Here is a 19,292-nt window from a genome sequence, read left to right as displayed (position 1 = left end):
AGACATTATACTTGAATCAGAACAATATTTACAGGCTTAGGATAACAAATAAAAAGCAGAGCAAGATCTCAGCTATATGCCTAATTTTCAGTTTAGCACCACCTAACGCCAATTTCTACTTACCATGACACCACTGAAAAGCAGTATCCCTTTCCTAAAGGTCCAACATACATTAAATTTGTACTTCTCTATGGAGAAAAGGCTCCTTCTACTTGTCTGTGTCAAAGCAGGGGTGACCTCAATGACTTGTTTGTTCTGTAACCCTCCATCAAGTTATTTCATTGCATCAGGACTGAGCACTGAGGCACACTGTCAATAACTCACTTCTTAAATTCAGAGGGGATACTGAAATCCTGACTTCTTGAATGCAACTAAGTAACTGAAACTAGTTTAGAAACTCACTGGGCAAGACAAGCAATTCTATTAGTTCCACTATAGGCTAAAAAGCCCCTAACAAACCATAAGAAAAAGTTGTCAGAATACCAGTGGTTTCTGTCTCTGTGGAGTGGATTTGAGTAGTTTCTGGGACAAGAGAAAAGCTGTCCTGCAGGGCCACTTTGTGCAATGTCACACACAGTTCTGTCCAGGACATATTTGTCACAGCTCCCTGACTCTTAATATTTCTAAATTAAGGTTCTTCTCCAATGTTTCTTTCTCAGATTATGGAGGACAAGGTTACTTTTGTGAAAAACAAGGGGAAAATCCAGCATGAACCAAAGCACGAAGGCAGGTGCAATTCCTTCCCTTTGTTATGCAAGAAGACATTCCAAATGCCTACTGTGATATTTTTATTTATTGACAGCTTAAACACTGCACCTGGGGCAGAAAGCCCCAATGTCATTCATATTCTCACACACTGAGGTGTGCTTGAGAAGAATATTACATCTACTATATTCATTGAACAAGAAATTAAAGAGATTTTCTTAACTCTTGATCCAAGAACAGAAGTACAAAACAAAGCTTATGCCAGATCCATCAGCTTTGTTGTGAAGCATTTCCCAACCATGGCTCCATCCTCTCCAACTGAAATTATTGGCAGCATTTTGACAGAAGCAAGGCGTGTGCCTGAAGAGTCTAATTTGAAACTGTGTTTCATGTAACAGGGGCGGGAAATCACCTCTTTAGTAGATGGTTTAGGAAAAAAATGGCAATGAACCAGATCTGGCTTTGACACCCCTTGGTGTACATTCAAAGCTACTAGTGAAGGGCCACCTAACACCACCGTGCTTGTAAGCAATGGTGTTTTCAACAAGTGGAGAGGATTTATATTAATGAAATCTGAAGCAGAGATGAACAAAGCCAACAAACTGACTGAATCAGCTATTTACCAGGTTTCTTTCAGTATCGTCTGCTTTTTAGAAGGCTATTAGTGAAACATGACAATTTCTATTATCTCAAAACCTAAGAAATTTTTCAGTGTAATCACATATAACTCCAAAACCCTAATACTTCCTTAGCCTGAATGGAACAGAAATCACAGAAATACTTGATGCATGTGAGCGTAACTATTGCAGGGATCACCAGGTGGTGCTTTGAAGAGACGGTCTCTCAGAGTCATTTATTTTTGGTCTTGGAAGGAATCTTGTGTTCTTTGTAGCACTTCAATTAACAGTCTGGTGTAGGGGGATGGAGGAAAAAAGCAAAGAACTTGGTTCTTCACTTTACTATGTTCAACAAGAGTGAACTTTACCAGCAGAGCCCCTTTCTGAGGACTTGGCTGACATTTGGGCTGGATTCCAGGAAGACATCCACCTGCTCCTCATCACCACCTTCAGCTTAAACATTTTATTTACATAAAGAACAGACCAACTTTGTAAATTAGTGTGTCCCTGTGTAACCTGCTCTGGGTGGCCCTGCCTTGGCAGAGGGGTTGGACTAGATGATCTCCAGAGGTCCCTTCCACCCCTAACAGTTCTGTGACATATGGGCAGAGGATGCAGGTACGCTAGGACCCAAGTTCATCTGCTTTCACAGCAACTGGTTGTGTGCCTGTTCCATGGTTTGCTGCTGCAGTCTCCCGGGGTGGGGAACATCATTCACACGGGGAGTTACACTGAACAGCTGATATGTGGCTATTTCTGGTGCAAACATTTCAAAATAGAGCCACTTCTTGAAATTATTACTCCCTTCCAATCAGACAGTGATCAAAACATCTTGCTGTGCAATAAAACTCTACAATTGGCCTGAAAGAATAAGCTTCATATGAATTCAGGCCCCTACGAGTAAAATAGGCGTATGTAATAAAGATCTTATTTTTTAAAAGGATACTAAAGCATAATTGAGTACTTTCAGTCTACACACCCACACTGAAGTGGGTGCAAACCACTTCCTGCAACCAAAGACTCAATATGATTTTAGAGAGAGAAACCAATTATCCACATTGAACATGGCGAGGAGAACATCCTTATCTCCTCTAAATATAGAGGACTGCAACCCAGATGTACACTCATGTATTTTAGACAGAACAGTCTAGTAAGTAATGGCAGAGTAGCAGTCAAAATTAAGTGCAATTGCAAAGGGTTAATGTTATCTCATACACACATCAAGAAATGCTAACCTGACAACAATGGTGTGGAAAGTGAATCATTTAAACATGGAATCCATATGTTCCAGTTCGTTGCTATAGAAAACAAATGTAGAATTTCAATTTACAAATGATGTATCTCTGGTGGAGGATTTTTTCTCTTTTTTCTGTGAAATACATCAGACTGAAGGCACAGACCTAATTTGCCACAACTTAACCTATTCAAAATGAGATGTCATGCAAATAAATTTTTGAGCAGCAAACTGCTTAACTATGCTAAACAAGTTACTGCATTTATTTACGTGATGTCGCACCAAATTATGAAGGCTGACTCAAGTTGTCTGTTTATTTTGCTGAGTTATGTCTGCTCTGTGTCTCACTCCTTGATTTAATTGAGCTGCTGAAGATAATATAACTTATCACACAGACACTGTGCCATGTTGCTAGATTCTAGGTTAATTAACAGTAGCCTACAGTCACTGAATTTCTCACATGGTTAGCCACTTGGATCCTGTCTACTGTCTAGCTTCACTAATCGACGAGTCTGGGAATTTTACATTAGTGACAGAACACACTAGCAACACAGGGAGCTTTTGACTGCACAGAAAAAGAAGACACAGCTAGATGGCAGGTAGCCTTTTCTTCACTCTGAAATTAACCCGTTCCTACACCGCACGGCAAGGCTGCATGCTTGGCAAAACTTCTGGTACACCAATTGGGGAAATCAAATGCAGGAGGCAGCTGCTCTCCTGCAGGACAGAAAACTATGGCTGCTGTTCCGCAAGCACCGGCGCCTGCCAGCCCTGAAAGGCTCCTGCCTCCCACAGCTCTGCCTTCTCCTGCCTGTTTTGCACAGCACAAGAGGGCTCCTGCCTCCCACAGCTCTGCCTTCTCCTGCCTGTTTTGCACAGCACAAGAGGATGCATGGCTGCATGGTGAACTAGCTTCCCCCTGTACTAATAATTTCAGCTGCACTGGCTCTCCAAAATGGCATGCAGTGCAGATCCTTGAACATTAGCACTAGCAGGGGGGATAGCAGCAGTGCGTGCCAGCAGCAGGCCACTCAGGAGCTCATGGGAATGGTCACGAGTTACAGCATGCCACCTTTTCATTCCAATATTAGATTGAAGTTGACCTAAAATTAAGGGTTCATTTTCTTGATATGCGCAGTCTCACGGCAGCTGCCCCAAAAGCTTCTTCCCCAAACTGCATACTTGCACTATTTTCAGTGCACCAGACCATGCTTGCTGTTCTGATCGTGAACTAACCTCCCAAATACTGATTTTCAGTCACTGCTTACAATGAGATTCCCCATGTGACCACATAATCATTAGACTCAAAGAAGGTGGCAGCAAACAAAAGGGAGGGCTAGGAAGGTACCAGGAGTCGGCTCTCAGCAGCCCACGCTTTGGATTAAACGCATCACGAAACTTCTCCCGAAGGTGGAGCTATACCATCAACAGAAGAGGAAGACAAAGTTAAATTCACAGTATAAATACTCCTGCTCACAACACTCCCCCCTTTTTTAAAATAAAATGGTACTTCTGATCATTTCAACCTAGAGAAATTTTTCTGTTCCTAATATGCCTCAGTATTCTCCATAAAACACAGTGCATTCTAAGAGAGGTGCCAAAAGAGTAATGATTTTTAGTGTTCTGATATTGTACATATTTACTCTGGGCTTAATTCTCAGACTTTAGCCCAGTTATTCCTCGTTTAGACAACAGGTTCATCTATGATTTCCACAAAACCTTTCAACAGGTCCAGAATTTCAAATGACATAAAGCCCAGTACCAAACCTATCTTTTGCTAATGATGAGCCGCATATTCAGCAAGCCATAAATTTTGCATAGAGCTTGTGACATTTGAAATGCACATATACAACTCTGAAGTTCACATGATCTGCCTGCTATTTCAGCTGCTGGCATGCAGGTTTCCAAGCCTTTCTCCACAACAATGCAAGTTAAAATTCTCATACGGCTGTAAAAATCTAGGAACTTAAAAGCAAAACAAAACATACAGTAGCTATTGAACTTCTTATATAAAAATAAGGATGCTCAATACCATTGATGGAGAAACCATAGCTCCTTTGGAACTAAACTGATTGATACAGATCAAGGAAGGAGCTGACCCACTCTTTCTCCGTGTCTACATGGCATTTCTAACTGGTGCATACCCGTTCTGACACTTGAGAGACAGGATTCAGTGTCCAGGTGCTTTGGTGTTCCAGATTCTGCCAAGCAAATCAGACTTTTTTATCTATCTTAATATTCATCCAGAGATGTCTGCAATCACGTGTAATGAAAATGCACTGTTGTACTGAAGGGAAGCAAAAAGGGGAGTAGGAAAGAAAGGGACCTGGAAAGAAAGGGACAGAGAAAACAGAAAGAGGTTATATGCCCTTCAACTGAAACAACCCAGGAGCAGAATTACCGTGGTCCTGCATGTTGGGCAAAGGGCATTCAGCTCCCAAATGAAAACTAATCACCTATCTGAAGAATGTAAACAGGATTCCTGGTCAGACACCCTTGACACAGCGTAACGGAGGGGAGACAAGGCTGGTCTCTGTGTATTACTCAGTGCACAAGTATGTTCCCACTAGACCTAAATTTGATAGCTCACTCAGCACCATAAGCAAGCTGTAGAGGAACGCAAATCGGCAAGGGTCATTTGCTGTAATACATTAATAGAGCCTTTATTACTTTAAAACCTGAGTGTGAGTGAGCCCAGCCACAAGCCCTTCTCCCCCTCCTATGCACAGGCCTCTCCTTCAGATCCCCATCCACCAGGAATTCCTTCTCTCCCTGGCATGCCCTTCACTGCCCGCAATAGAGCTCAGGGAGTGTTACAGAAATACCAGACATTTAGCAATGTAGCTTTAAATGTAGAAAATGCCGTAACCTGAAATAGGTGGTTTCTCTATTATTATTTTTTCTACAGTCAAGTGCAATTATACAAAGGCCTTATCCACAAGCAGCTATACTCAGTATATTAAAAACTCATCTGCAATGAAGATTCAAAACAAATGGTCTTTTTCTTTTTCAAGAGGATAGAGGGGAGTATTGCGCTATTTTCTGTCTTATGGGAGTGTGATTTTTGTTTATCTGGATATGGTTATATATAGTTCAATTCTCCATAGTCCCCTTTATTATCAAAGATTGTTTTATTTATCAAAAAATTAAAAGGCTCACGCTGTGCATTTTGTATTCAAGATAATCCCCCCTCCCAATTTAGTGTTTGTGAGATTGAGAGATCCTTAATAGAATTATCTTGCACTTACATGGCTCATTCCATCAGAGGCTTTATAAATATTTTATTAAGCTCACATTTTGAGAAGCACTAGATACGCTGAGAGAGATTAAACCCAAGTTAGCTATGTCTACTTACAAAAAACAGAGAGAAAGGGAGTCACCTCTGCCCCCTTTGTCCACTGCAGCTTCTTTTTCAAAGGAAAACAGTAAATACTGAGCAAAGACCACCACCTCTTCATTAGATGTTTTAACTACATGAAAAATACTGGGTAAGATGAGCAGGGGAGTCAACAATAAAAACAGAAGATCACATGCTAAACAAATAAGAGCAAATGAAAAACATGTGCATCACTGAACTGCAAAAAGGCAAGTTGTCCAGGTGTGAGATGTAAGGAAACAAAACCTGTACTAATGCAGATTTCCACTGATGATTCTCATATGCTTTTAGTACAAAGTGTGTATAAAACAGTATTGGTTTCAGAAAAGGTTAATGTCTGGTAATTCAATAGCCTTGTTTTGCTGCCTGGCTCTCTCATACCATGAGCTCTGTGAGGAAGATTGCACATCTATGTGCATGTGCAGGAGGAAAGACAATGCAACCTTGTCTTGTCTGTTAGTTTTACAAAAGCGTTAGAGACGGACTCAACATCCTGATCCTCAAGCACTATACACAGAAGCTAGAAGAGCTAAAACAAGAATCACTCCCTAACTCTGCTGGTCAGAGTTACATCGCCGTCTTCCTGCTCTGTACCTTTCATATCTATATAGCTGCAGTATATTTACACTTTGATATAACTTCGCTTTATAGAAGGGAACATGCAGCAAATTTATCTTCTTCTGCCATAAACCCACCTACTGCTGTTCTACCCCATTTTCCCCTGCCCAAGAGAAAACTGTGACTCAGGGGTCTAAAGGCTGTGATCCAGATCTGACTGAAGGTAGAAATGGGGCATATGAGTAGCGATATGATTTTTTGTTAAACTATCGGTAAATGGAACAACAGTGCCCAGTCCAATCTTTGTACCCTTCTCACCACCAACACCTGGACTGCTATTATGCCAGCTGAGAGCACTGAGAACAGTATGGTTTACAAAAGACTCAAAATAATCGGAGGGCTCTGAATTATACTTCCTTAATCATTCACAAACAGTGATTTTATGGGGGGAAAAAAGTCAAGAAACAAAGGTAAAACTGTTTGTCCATTCTCTAAAGCCATGCTCAGTGATGCAACGCTCCAATCTATCTTTAAATTTCCAATTACAACTCAACTAAAGTATGAAATTAGTTTGCCTAACCAGTCCACTCACTCTTCTTGGCAACTGAAACCAGCCATTTTCCATTAGTGTCTCCTGATCATAACATGTGGGATGGATGTCTCTGTGTGTGACTACAGAAATGCTTCTGAGGCTTCTTTAGCTTTAGCATTCCAATAGACAATGTAACAGTATAGGAGCTTTCTTCTCTAATGCCCTCATGACTTTCAGCCAGTAGCTGCAGTCCTAAATATCTAGATGTATCAACAAGATACTTTTCTCAAAGCAGTGGCCATGCTCTTTTCGTTAGAATACTACTGCACTATTAGAATAATGATCTAAGTATTTACTCTACTTGTTAACAGTCTAAATGTCTTTTAGTAGAAGATTAAGTGAAGAATACAGGCAAAGTGGGGTGTCTACATAAATAATTCTGTGTTACGAACCATATAATAATTTGAGGTGCATATCACAGCATTTTGAGAAGCTTGGGTCAGTGGTTTAAGTCATGAAGATCTTACCATATCAAGGTGTTTTAAAGACATTAACGAAATATTACAACATCCCTTTACTGGAAGATTATTGTAAATAGTGCATCCTTTAACAAGAAATAATGCTACCCAAGAGTACAGAGTGAGTTCATGGCAAGGAGAAAAAAAAAGTACCAACTCAAATTCCTCTGACTTAGGGACCAACTTTAAAAAAAGTGCTTAGAATAAATACACTTCTTAGTTTTCTAAATTTCAGGAGAATAAATGCACTGATTTTGAAAAATAACCAATAGTCTTCAATATATTCGGTTGAACAGCAGCACGTTTGCTGGACGTTTTATTTTCCAATCAATTTTTTTGACTCATCTGAGTAATTTACTTACCCACTGATCCTGCTATTTACAGCACTTTTAATCAACTGAATTAATCTTTATTATTTTAATCTCTTAATCTATACAGAGATAAAATCTCAAGGTGACTATTTAAAATGACCACTACATGAACTGATACCACTGTGGAAGATGTAAAATTCACATGGCCTATTCTCATGGGTCCTACCAGCCAGCAAGATATTACTGAGGTATTTCAAAGTCAAAAGGAAAAATACATCCCCATACATCTTTTTCATTTGCATATGCTTACAAAACTGCCTGCAGCACGTGCTTTGTGACCTGCCTACGTACAATGTTAACAGCTCTTCTTGCGGAGCGCACAGAAGCAATTAGGAGCAAACACCACCGGTAAGGGACCTCTTGAGCAGAGGTCTGCATGGTAGAGATCTGCACAGCTGAAGGCTCTTGGTATTAACAGCACTATCACCACTTCAAACAACTGTATTATTTTTTTTCAAAGTTCTGCTTTTGCAAACAGGTACAGCAGTTCTTATGTGCAAACGCCACATAAGTCATACCTGCTGTGGATTTGCTGTTTCACTAACGCACACAACAGAAGGAACTCAAGTAGCAAGCACATACATATAAAGGAAGAGCCTGAAATGGCATGACAGAACCTAGAGACATGTTGCCAGCTACATCACATGTTCACTGCAAAGTCTGACCCAGCTGCTGATGAAAAGGACTTCCTGTGCTCATCTGACACTCAGGTGACACCCTGGATCCAACTTACAGATATCTAGAATTTTCAAATGTTCATCCTTACTTACCAATAGGCAATTTTAAGCAACAGGCCAGACTAGCTAGTGCACAGAAAAGAATAAAATTATTCTAAATACTAAATACAGGTCCTAGAAATTGTAAGTGGGAATTTAAACCACGCATATTTTCCTTTTCAAAACCAGTTAATACTCATGCCCCAGCCCTTGAGGGCAGGTGCTGCAGACAAGCAGCAGAACTGGGAAGAAGTGTGCCCACACCAATATTACCAGCCCACCTCAAAAGATGACGGGTTATAATCCGCCCACTGGAATCCCATCAGATAAACAAACCATCCAGAAGGTGCTTTCTTCCCCCTCCCCTCCAAAAGCGCTTCTAGCACTTTGCCTCTTTGCTCTTTCCCTTGTGGCTTCCCTGCCAGAGCAGTCCCCACTGGGATGCAGGATCTAACAGGGCAGGAATGTTGATTGACAAGTCTCTAAATGGACTAGAGGAGCCAGGAAAGCTGGTCTGCTGTCAGTTTTTCCTAAACATACTTAACTCTAGCAGAAGAATATTCCACCAGACTGAGCATGAAAGCAGACAAAGAATTTGCAGCGATGGGTCTCAGAAGAAAAAAACCCACGATAGCTACTGAGACGGCATTGATGGACCACGCAACCAATAAGCTGTAATGCTTGAGACCCACTGAATGTCTTTTTACGGAAAAGAAAGGTCCTTTTCACCATTTGCCTTACTGCTATATGTTATTTCATATTTAGCTGCTAAAAACCCCTGTAACATTTATAGGGCTACAATCAAAAAATATGTATTCTAAATAAATGTGCCCCTCATAAGAACACTTCTCATTTTCAAAGTTCTTCAAGAATGAAATTTTTATGAAGCTTTATTAAAACCTTATCAGCTGTAATTTCATACCAGCCTAACCAGTACAAAATATATTAAAAATGATACGTTTAGGACTGCTGAGCATTTACATGAGTCTACAACAATAACATTGAAGAGTAGGAGAATTAGTTCAAACATTTCAGGGCTTAAACACTAACAGTTATGTAAATATACACAGAATTCCATTTTCTTCTGAATTGCGAGCAACCAAACACCCAGTTGCTGAATGATGAAAGAAATGGGCCTGCTTGTTTCCAATTTGAGCAAGAAAATAGCAACAAAAACACACAGCAATTACAACTTTTAGCATATCTCTGAATGGCTGGGTATGCATTATAAAGCATCGCAACTGCAGCAATTCAGCAAGCTTTCTTGAAGGGAAAAGGGAGAAATGCTAATCTGTTTCTAGAAATCAGCTATGTGATGATGTGTGCCCCCAATTAAGTGGGATTTCCTAAGTGACCCAGCACCATTTGAGGATACTGCTCGATGTGTCCTAATGTAATGTGACACAAGCAGCAGAAACAACCTTCTCTGTTCCCACCATGACCAAACACTCTTGACACCAGAGAGCCTTTTCTTACTTCCTTTTAACCTGTTACTAAAATTTCAGCACCGCTTTAGTATGTACCCTGACAACTGTCCTCAGCAGAGCAGGAAGATATCAAGCACCTATTTTGAAAGGGATGGTTTCCTTGGAATTTAAATATAGAAAGACTTTCTCCATCTTCCTCTTTCCAACAATTTCAGAAGAGATGTATAGAAACCTCACAGACTGACTGACAGCAAACAGATAAGAGAAGACAGAAGTCCCTAGACTTAAAATACCTCTGCGTTTTTAAAGTGAGAGTAGAGTGGAGATGTCATGCAACCCACTGATTTCGCCTGGTATTTGCTCATCACATAAGAAAAATAATGGACAGTGTTTGATTAAGGCCATACCTCTGGCTATTATGAAGAACAGTTCAAGAAAACCAGTCAACTCTGCCCTATGCAGTGGAAGCCAAGCTGGCTCCTTCAGAAGGCTGTACCTGGGCACCACGGAAGCCCCCAGATTCAGCCCTGAACGTGCCCAACCCAGCTCCTGCTGCCCTGCAGCTCCATGGTGGACAGTACATGAGAGCCAGCCAAGCCACGAGTACTTGGCAGATGAACAGATTATTACTGCAGCATCAAACAGGGCAGTTCTCAGAGGCTATCAGACATTTGCTGAGCACAGAAATAATTTTGTATTTTTGTTTGCATGGACAAAGAATTAAAGAAAAAAATCTGCACCCTCAAGATCCAGCCACCTTCAGTGTATCCTGGAGAGTCTCCTGTGTCATGACAAACTAATTGCATGTGTTAAGGGAAGCCTGCTACTTTGGCTTTTTCCACTGTACATCAAAAAAACTGTTTGATTTTAAAGCACATACACTTACAAATACTGAGGGAATCAGCTACAAAGAGACCACACAAGCTGTTCCAGCCTTCCACAGAAGTCTGAGGGTTTTTTTAAGAGTAAATACACAGCCACCTCTTCAGTTTGCCCTTTCATCTATTCTGAAACACTTCTTAACACACACACACACACACACACACTTCATTTCCTAACTAGCTGATCATATACAAGTTATGGGTTTGTAGCTTTAAAGTGCTAAAAAAGATGAAGGTAAAACACAACCTTGATCCTGGAACAGAAGTCAGTAAGGATATTGTGGGTGTCTCGCAAGTCATGGAGCTGGGAAGAAAGAAGCCTGTCCTGACCCTGTGTTGAAACCTGATCTAGTTAAAGAGGCACATGGATTACCATTTATAGTGTTTCTCAGGGGCTGGGTGAGGGGCAAGGAGGGCAGCAGACAGCTCTCGGTCTGGCTGCATAACCACTAGCTGCCAGCAAGGTTATAAAACATGCAGATTCTGGGCACCAAGGAAGGATGGTCCCTGTTGCAGTGCACCTTCCAATGCCACTGCTGTGTTAACTGCCCCCAAAACACGTCTCTTCAGGCGAACAGCAGTAGTTTGCTCACAGGCTGGGAAGAAAGGATGAAAGACTGGAGTCCAGGGAAGAAAAGGCAGGCAGATTTTTATCTCTCCTGCAGTTAATCCCCCAAATCAGTGAAGATACATTGGATATGGCCATCTGAAGTACTCTTTGCTCCCCAAACCAATGTGCATGTAACAGCGTGTGGTCCAGTTCTCTAAGGGTGAACTGGAAATTACCCTTTGTGGTACCACATTAATTTTGCCAGTTTATCACCTGTCACAAAGAACAAGGTAAATGTCTCCAAGCTGGAAATTTATGACCCTGTGACGGATGTGCGAGTCTCCTCCACAAAAGCTAGTCACAATCAGTTTCTGCCTCTCTCTCCACTACGGCAAAGGTAACAGTACAAGATTTTGGAACTGTGAAAAAGCAAAGAGCAATCTCTGTGTGAAGTTCTTAAAAAAACCCCCCACAACAACAAAACAAACAAACTAACAAACCTGAAACCAACCAACCAAAAAACAAACAAGACCACCAACCCTCACCCATTCCTCTCCAACAAAACAAGTATGGACACTTACACAAAAAAGCTTTCTGCTATATATTTTTGGTGTTCAGTCATTGTCTTGATTAACTACACTTTTCATGAGTTGCAAACAGAAGCAACCCTAATCTGTTATCTGGGCCCATAGAGAACACAGGCACCATGAATTCATGCGCATGCCCAAGTATGGTACCTCACCATCAGGCACCCTTTGCTGTCTGACAGAACAGAGTAGCTACAAAACATGTCCCTGCCCTGAGCTTTCTTCCAGACAGGGTCGAACAAAACCAAGAATGCTGCACAAAAGCTGGGAAGTCTGACCTTCCTCCCTTCCCTTGGGCCTTCATTGCTGAAGAAACATTCTAGCTGCATATGTAACCAGCACTATGTACAAATGAATGTAGTGGTTTAACCGACAGAGTACTCATTACATAGGCAAAAATATCTCTTTAATACTGTAAGAAGTGTAATTTGATATTCTGTCTAATTAAAATAGTACAAGTTCTCTATGTACAGAAACTGACAGCGCTGGAAAAAGGAACTGAGCAGCATCTTCCATTTGTCCCTACTTGATCTAAAGATCTGTTCTTACAGCTGGAAGGTTAAACTGTTGTGCAAGTCACTTCATTCCTAATCCAAGAGGCCAGAATGGCCAAAAAAGACACCAATCTATGCAAGTCAAAGGCATGGTTTTTGTGAACCAAACAGTTGTTCACGAGAAACTGGGATGAAATCCCCAAAATCCTATCTCCCTCAGGCCTCTAAAGGGCCATGAGATGCATTAACTTTCACGACAGCATGATTAAAGAAAGAAGAGCCACCACAGACAGAGGCTGGATTATGACCAGCAATTCTGCAGGAGCAGATTCCTATTTCTGCTCCTTGACCTATGAATTAGCTTTGTTTGCATTATTCTGAAATGCTCATTTACAAAGGAAACAAAATACTTCTGTGCAGCTTGCATTTATGCACCTGTTTGCTGCATGCACGCATTGGTATAGAGGTAAAAATGGGAAACATCAACTGAGAAATCATTCTCTTGCTCACCTCATCTACACAAAGGACCATTGCTATGAATTTTCCATAAGGATTCTTGCATGCGGAGAGTGTGTGTGAGGGGAGGATACACACTGCCTGCAGCACCAGAGAGCACAGCTCGCTGAGAAGGGTAAAGCAGGCATCTGCACATTCCATCCTTGCCTTTGTAATTTCACTTGGTTATAAAAGCATTTGCAAACACAATCACAATGGTGAAATCCATAAATGAGACTTAGATCCCACTGCCTTTCAGTGAATTATAGGGGCCCTTCATCTTCACAAACAGATGCTTCTGAAAATTTTACTCGTGAAAGGAAGTTTTTACATTCCTGCACAAATCGATTAACCCGAGCACTTGGGGGTATCCCAGTTGTCCAAGTTGGAGTCTCCAGGCAATGCAGGGCTCAGGTCAGGTACTGGATTAGAATCAAAACTGGCCCATCAAAATTCTGGATAACTGTGCTCAGAGCACAAGCGCGACGGCTGCCTGCTGTGACACCTTCAGGGCAGAGCTGGCAGGATCAGCACCACTCTGCCTCCTGCTGAGACAGATTTGTTGAGTCTCCAGGCTGAAGATTTCTTAGGAAGGTGAAAGGGAAAGTTTGGCTTTTGAGGTTTTCACACCAGCTCTAGCAGCAGATATTCTTCTCTTCAATGACATTATAACATCTCATTCCCACCACTCTCCTCCCCTCTAAAAGGCAAGGATATTCATTAAGCAACAGGTTACTATCATGGTCAGCACACCTGGCCACACAATACACAATGCTTGTCTAGCAGCAGTAATCTCCACCTTTAGCTTACCTGTTTTATGCACTGCAGCCGGTCATTGGTCTGCTGTATGTGCCTGTCCATAGAATTCATTTTGATTGTCTCCACTTTCTTCTACCTGAAAGCCATTAAAATTCCTCGATCTGCAAGACAAAAAGGACAGTAAAGATCACTGAGCACAGCCTGTGCACTTCTACCACCTAATCAATCAAAGCAAAGCGCCTCTTGCAAGAAACTCCTGAGCACATTGTGAGATAATAATCCCAATAACAATAACAAATGTGTCCTGTGCTCTTCAGACCCATCTCTAACAAATGGTGCAACTTAAGGCAAACTAAAACTTCCCTGTGACTTAAAAAAAAATCTAGAAAATGAAAATGAAGGCTCGGAGTGGTGTTAGTGGCTTTAATTCATGTTGCTACGGCTGTATAAAATCATCAAATGAAAACTGGCAACAAGTTACGATGATCTAAAGAGCAAACCCGCAGTCCCCTAAGCCCACCACTGATGCTCATCATGCTGAGTTAGGTTTGTGGATACAGCTTGGTACACACTGGTGCCATCAAGATGAACCCTGCTCCATGTATTCATTAACTCTTTTTCAGAGCCATGCTTTACATCATACTCCATGATCACATGTAAGTGGTTCTTTGTCAAGATAATGGTATGTGTCTGGAATCAACACCTGCAAGAGGGGGAAACAGTAGGTGCTAAATTAGCACGCACACATCATGCTGAACTCACCATTTACCCTTTTCTTATCCATGTGTTTAGACTGGGGTAAGGGTTAGCCATTACACAAACAGCTCTACCGATCTGAAAGGCAGGAATGGCCAAAATGCCACTCAAACTTGGACCAACAGCAAGACACTAAAAGCATAAGAAAGCATAAGTAAGCCTCCTGCTGCGGGCATGGTTTGCACTTCACTAGGACCCTTCCACTCGTTCCCCTTCTCCAGCCTTCCCTTACAGTTTTTCTGTAGTGGCAGAACAGTAGATCATAAAGACAGAAGCTAACAACTATTCAACAGTTTCAGTCCATAATTCATATTACCAAACTGCTTGTACCGTGACTTCTACTTATTTATCTTTTCAGTAGAACTGCATGAGACTCCAGCCTGCACTTAATAAGCTGACCAGTTTTAAGCGCTTTTTTCATTTCTGAGTTCACTTCTCAGGGGCACAGAGGTGTTTTACAAATATATATGTATACTCTGCTGTTCCAGTCGCTGTCATGGAATCTAAACTGGAAATGAAACCACAGATATTCTGCATTGGAACATGAAAGCAGTCTTAGCCTACAAATTCCTGTATTCTTTTCCTGTGACAGAGCAGTACAGTCTAAGAAGTTGTATTGCCACACTCATGAACAGGGACTGGGCCCAGATTCAGAGATATATATACCCAAATGCGGTATTTATGTAAAACTTTACACCAGCACAAGCAAGATGCCAGACTCGAACAGAAACCTCTCCCTTATGATCCGCTTCAGCGGCACTGAGCAGTTATTCAGAGAGCTGTCCTTGACAAAACTCTTCTCCACTCCCTACATACGCAGAAGAGACAGCAAGTTTTTCAGATAGTTGTTTGGTTAGGGAAGCTGGCACTCACCACTCCTAGCACACATGACTCAACATCTCCGGAGTTGAAGCACCTCGTAAGTCCAGCACTGTCCATACTCAACTCCCAGAAAGAGTGTTCCTGGTGGTGGGAATCTTGACTGCCCGGCTGTCAGGGCGAGACAGACTCCAGACCATAGCATCCGCATGCGTCCCACACACCCAAGCTGCCTGAGATTTCTATATCTAGCCGATAATGTTCTTCATGGCTCCTGCCAGATTAGACTCAGGGAAAGAAATCTTTTCTGCTAGACAACTAAATGAGGTCTTACAACAGCAGCTCAAGCTCTAGACACCAGAGGGTTCAATAAAGCACTCCTGTCAATAAATTATAATACTTACGAAATGGAAAAGCCAGTTTCACATACAAGTATTCTCTTTTGATTATGCCACTGCCACCTCCTCAATAGCAAATGCCATCCAAAGTTCCTTTGCGAATGTAAATTGCTATATTTTATTAAAAGTGAGCAACACAGTCTTATCTGCCTGTAAGACCCCCAAACAGACCTCAGAAGTCATGAAGTTTAATGTCTCAATGGACAGCAGAGGTATTTATCAAGAGATAAGCTAGCCCAGACATGACACCACTTCAGCGGTGATCCATCTTACAAGCTGGGACACATTATCTGCATTTTAATTGAACATCAGGACAGATGGAGAAGAGCATACTGAGACTATCATAAATGTATATATACACATAGATTTTTGTTGAAATATTTGGAGAAATGTAAATTGAGGCACTTTTTTCTAAAGAAGTCAAGACATTGCTGCTTAATGAACAAGCAAGCAAAATACCATTTGTAACACAATTTTTGTCTATTTTGGCGTTACCTATTACCCCAAGCAACGGAAATATAAACATACTCTGATACATAAACATACTGCCAGAAAACACAATTCTCAAGCAAAGCCAGATACACCAGCACTCAGACTCATGGCTAGTGACATCGGGAGCTGCCTCTGGTGCTACTAGCAACATAGTTCAGGGCTGGGAGACTGCAGAGAGATTTTACAGAGACAGTGACAATGACTTGCATTCATGTACTATCACTCATGCCAACAAAGTATCCTGCATGTTGATTTATGAACTGTACATATAATACCACCCCAATTCGCTGCCTTCCAGTTAACCACAAACAAAATTGAAGGTTAGCTACCTGAACCACAGCTTACTATTGTACTTGTCCAAGTTGTCATTTCTCCCGCACAGCACAGCTTCTCAAAGCCCACTTGGAAAAGCAGAGGGCAGGGCACACAGAACTAACTTGCATGACTGAGCAGGAGCCCAACGGGGCTCCTGAAGGCAGTTCTGGGAGCACAGTCCCGTGCTCTCCTACACAGGCATGCCATACAATTTCTGTTATAAACTGATCAAATTCAGTCACAAAAATAGTTCTGCTTTTAGCACCCAATGGCTCCCACTGAAAAGCATTCTCTGACTCTCACCCTTCCCCCTAGTAGCTAGAAGTATTTTCACTTCCATCCTCAACTCCACTTGTTCTCACATCACAAGCGCTCTCTGGCGAAAACAGCCTTTTGCTGTGCGAGGCTCCTTCCACCTTTTCCTCCTCACTGCGTGGACGGACACCCATCAGCCCTTTATATTGCTGGTTTGCTACTTTCACCAGCCCAACCTCAGTTATTCTCTTCTGGTCAAGAGAAGCTCCTCAGCCCACTAACTCCCCCAGGCAGTAAACATTTGCATGAACCAAACAGCCAAAACTGTACATATGAAGCCTCACCACATAAAATGACGTTAACACTTTGTACTAGAAATATCCTGCCTCACCCCGATAAGAATATTTTTTACCGTTCGTGCAGTCAGATACACCATAAAAGCATCAAATAGAATAGTTTTTTCAGTGAGCATACTGGCTCTAAGTAATTTCTGCTATAAAAACCGCAGAGCTCATTAGTGGGAAACCATTATTATCTGGAAGTTATTCTTTCATAGGCCTCAGCAAGAATTAAAAGATTAAATGTGGAAAGTGAAAATTATCATATGGATGTGAAGTTTTACCAAGGCAGAATAAGCATTTTGACACCAGATCATTTTACCTGGAAAAAATACCAGCAGAATTAAGTTTCCAGTAACTACACCTTCTACACAGGTACTGCTGTATACTGGTCTGGTTCCCCATGTTCACATCCACATCCTGAGATATAAATCCCTGCCCTACCTGTCAATCTCACGCTGGTTTGAAAGTAGCAGCAAGATCACCTTACCCAGAAATAATAGTGCTTAAGATACTCGGCCCTGCCAACCTTTCTGTAAGAGCTGACTTCTACTCAGTTAAGTGCCGAGTGCTCATCAGGTCACAAGTGAAAATGACTTTGCAGGGTCCCCCTGCAGCCTCTGGTGTACCCGCATTAGAAACCATGCTAAGACTCAGGCGCTGGAGCAGTTTGAGACAGCAGGGGACGTTGCTGATAGGGATTAAGGGTACTGGCAGAGTGGGATGGAGAAGGGAATTTCACCTGGTGCTTCCCAACAAATCCCCTCTGTTTGGTGCACGCATTATCACATATAGAAAGGTCGTAAGCTACTGCTTTATATGCTAACTCCATCTAAAAGAATAAACAAAAAAACAAGTGTTCCCAGCACCTTCTGCTAATTCAACAATAAAAATCCCCATTCTTCTGCTGTCTTTTCTGAGTCTCCCTCTTAAAAAAAAATAATGTGAGTTATTCTTTGCCTTCCTCCTTCCCTCCCCTCTAGCATTGCGAGTTTATAGCCCTAGGCAGTAATTAAAGAGCCCTCATTTACATATTTATGATGTCTCAAAAATGGAGAATGTATTTTTTTAAAGGAACAGATGCACCGACCTGTTACTTTTTTTTTAACCCTAAACATACACAATCTTTTTTCTTAAACCATTACTACAAAACCCTCATCCATGTTGAAAAACACAATTAAATTATGTAGAGGCTATGAGAATTTCACGAACTTTGCTATACTCTGCGTTGGTTGAAAGTTCAAGCTAGGAGTTTGCAATTACTGTGTCAGAAATTGGACTTCCAGTAATGCTTTTAAGAAGAGCAATGTAATAAAACATGGTCCCTTACAAGTTAAGTTTCTAAGGCAGCCTAAACAGCCTCTTAAAAAGAAATAACAAAAAAAAAAAAAAAAAATCAAACATTTCAACACTGCTTCAAAACACTGACATATCTAAAAATGTACTGCAGTTTGAAAGTAAGTGTGGTTTCAGTGCTGCTCTGGGATGAGCTCTCCTTGTCACCAGGGCTACCATCCACAGCAAGAGCTCTGGCACCCTGGGGCCAATGGACCACGGAAACCAGCTTGCCTGTGGCCAAGGGAGACGTGACTCACCAACTGAACCAGGCCTGACTTTCTCCCCAAGTTTAGAGACTCTTCATTTGGTGCTTTTCACTCTTCCTCCCCTCTCGCACACTTCCTTCCCCCACTGCCGGGCACAAACACAATTAAAGCAGAGCCCACTGGAAACATGTCACCGGTGCGGGCCCCACAGCCTGACCAAGCGCTGCCTCCCACCCCTCACCTGAGCAAGCTGGCACCATTTCTTGAGAAATCAAGTTTTTAACAAATAATCTTTCCTCCAGAAAGCCATTTTGAGAGCAGAGAAGGAAAGGCAGACTCTGCAAAGAGACAGGTGAGGCAGGGGAATGGCTGCTGTGAGAGGCGTTGGAGAGCCAGCAGCACCGCATTACACTGTGTTTCCCTTTCCACAGGTGACGACCACACCGCCAGCCATCCTCTGGGGAACCATGGTTGCTGTGATCAACAATTTGGAGCCACTCTGAACCCCTCAATGGAAGGAGGACATGAAAAGAGACACACAATCAGTCAAGAAGC

The 19,292-nt window shown here is 41.9% G+C and overlaps 1 protein-coding gene across 10 annotated transcripts in view; it reads right to left on the bottom strand.

Moving 5' to 3' along the window:
- ZMIZ1 (zinc finger MIZ-type containing 1) overlaps window positions 1–19,292 on the bottom strand; it is a 349,016-nt gene that overhangs the window by 140,328 nt on the left and 189,396 nt on the right. For all 10 annotated transcript variants that reach the window (XM_030487165.1, XM_030487158.1, XM_030487167.1 and 7 more), the window contains one exon: window positions 13,872–13,981. In XM_030487165.1, the coding sequence (XP_030343025.1) occupies window positions 13,872–13,931 (60 nt within the window). In that variant the 5' untranslated portion in view covers window positions 13,932–13,981. The remainder of the gene's footprint in view (window positions 1–13,871; window positions 13,982–19,292) is intronic.

The sequence above is a fragment of the Strigops habroptila genome, chromosome 5 (assembly GCF_004027225.2).
Source record: "Strigops habroptila isolate Jane chromosome 5, bStrHab1.2.pri, whole genome shotgun sequence".
NCBI classification, from domain to species: Eukaryota; Metazoa; Chordata; class Aves; order Psittaciformes; family Psittacidae; genus Strigops; species Strigops habroptila.
This window is presented reverse-complemented; position numbering and strand designations above follow the sequence as displayed.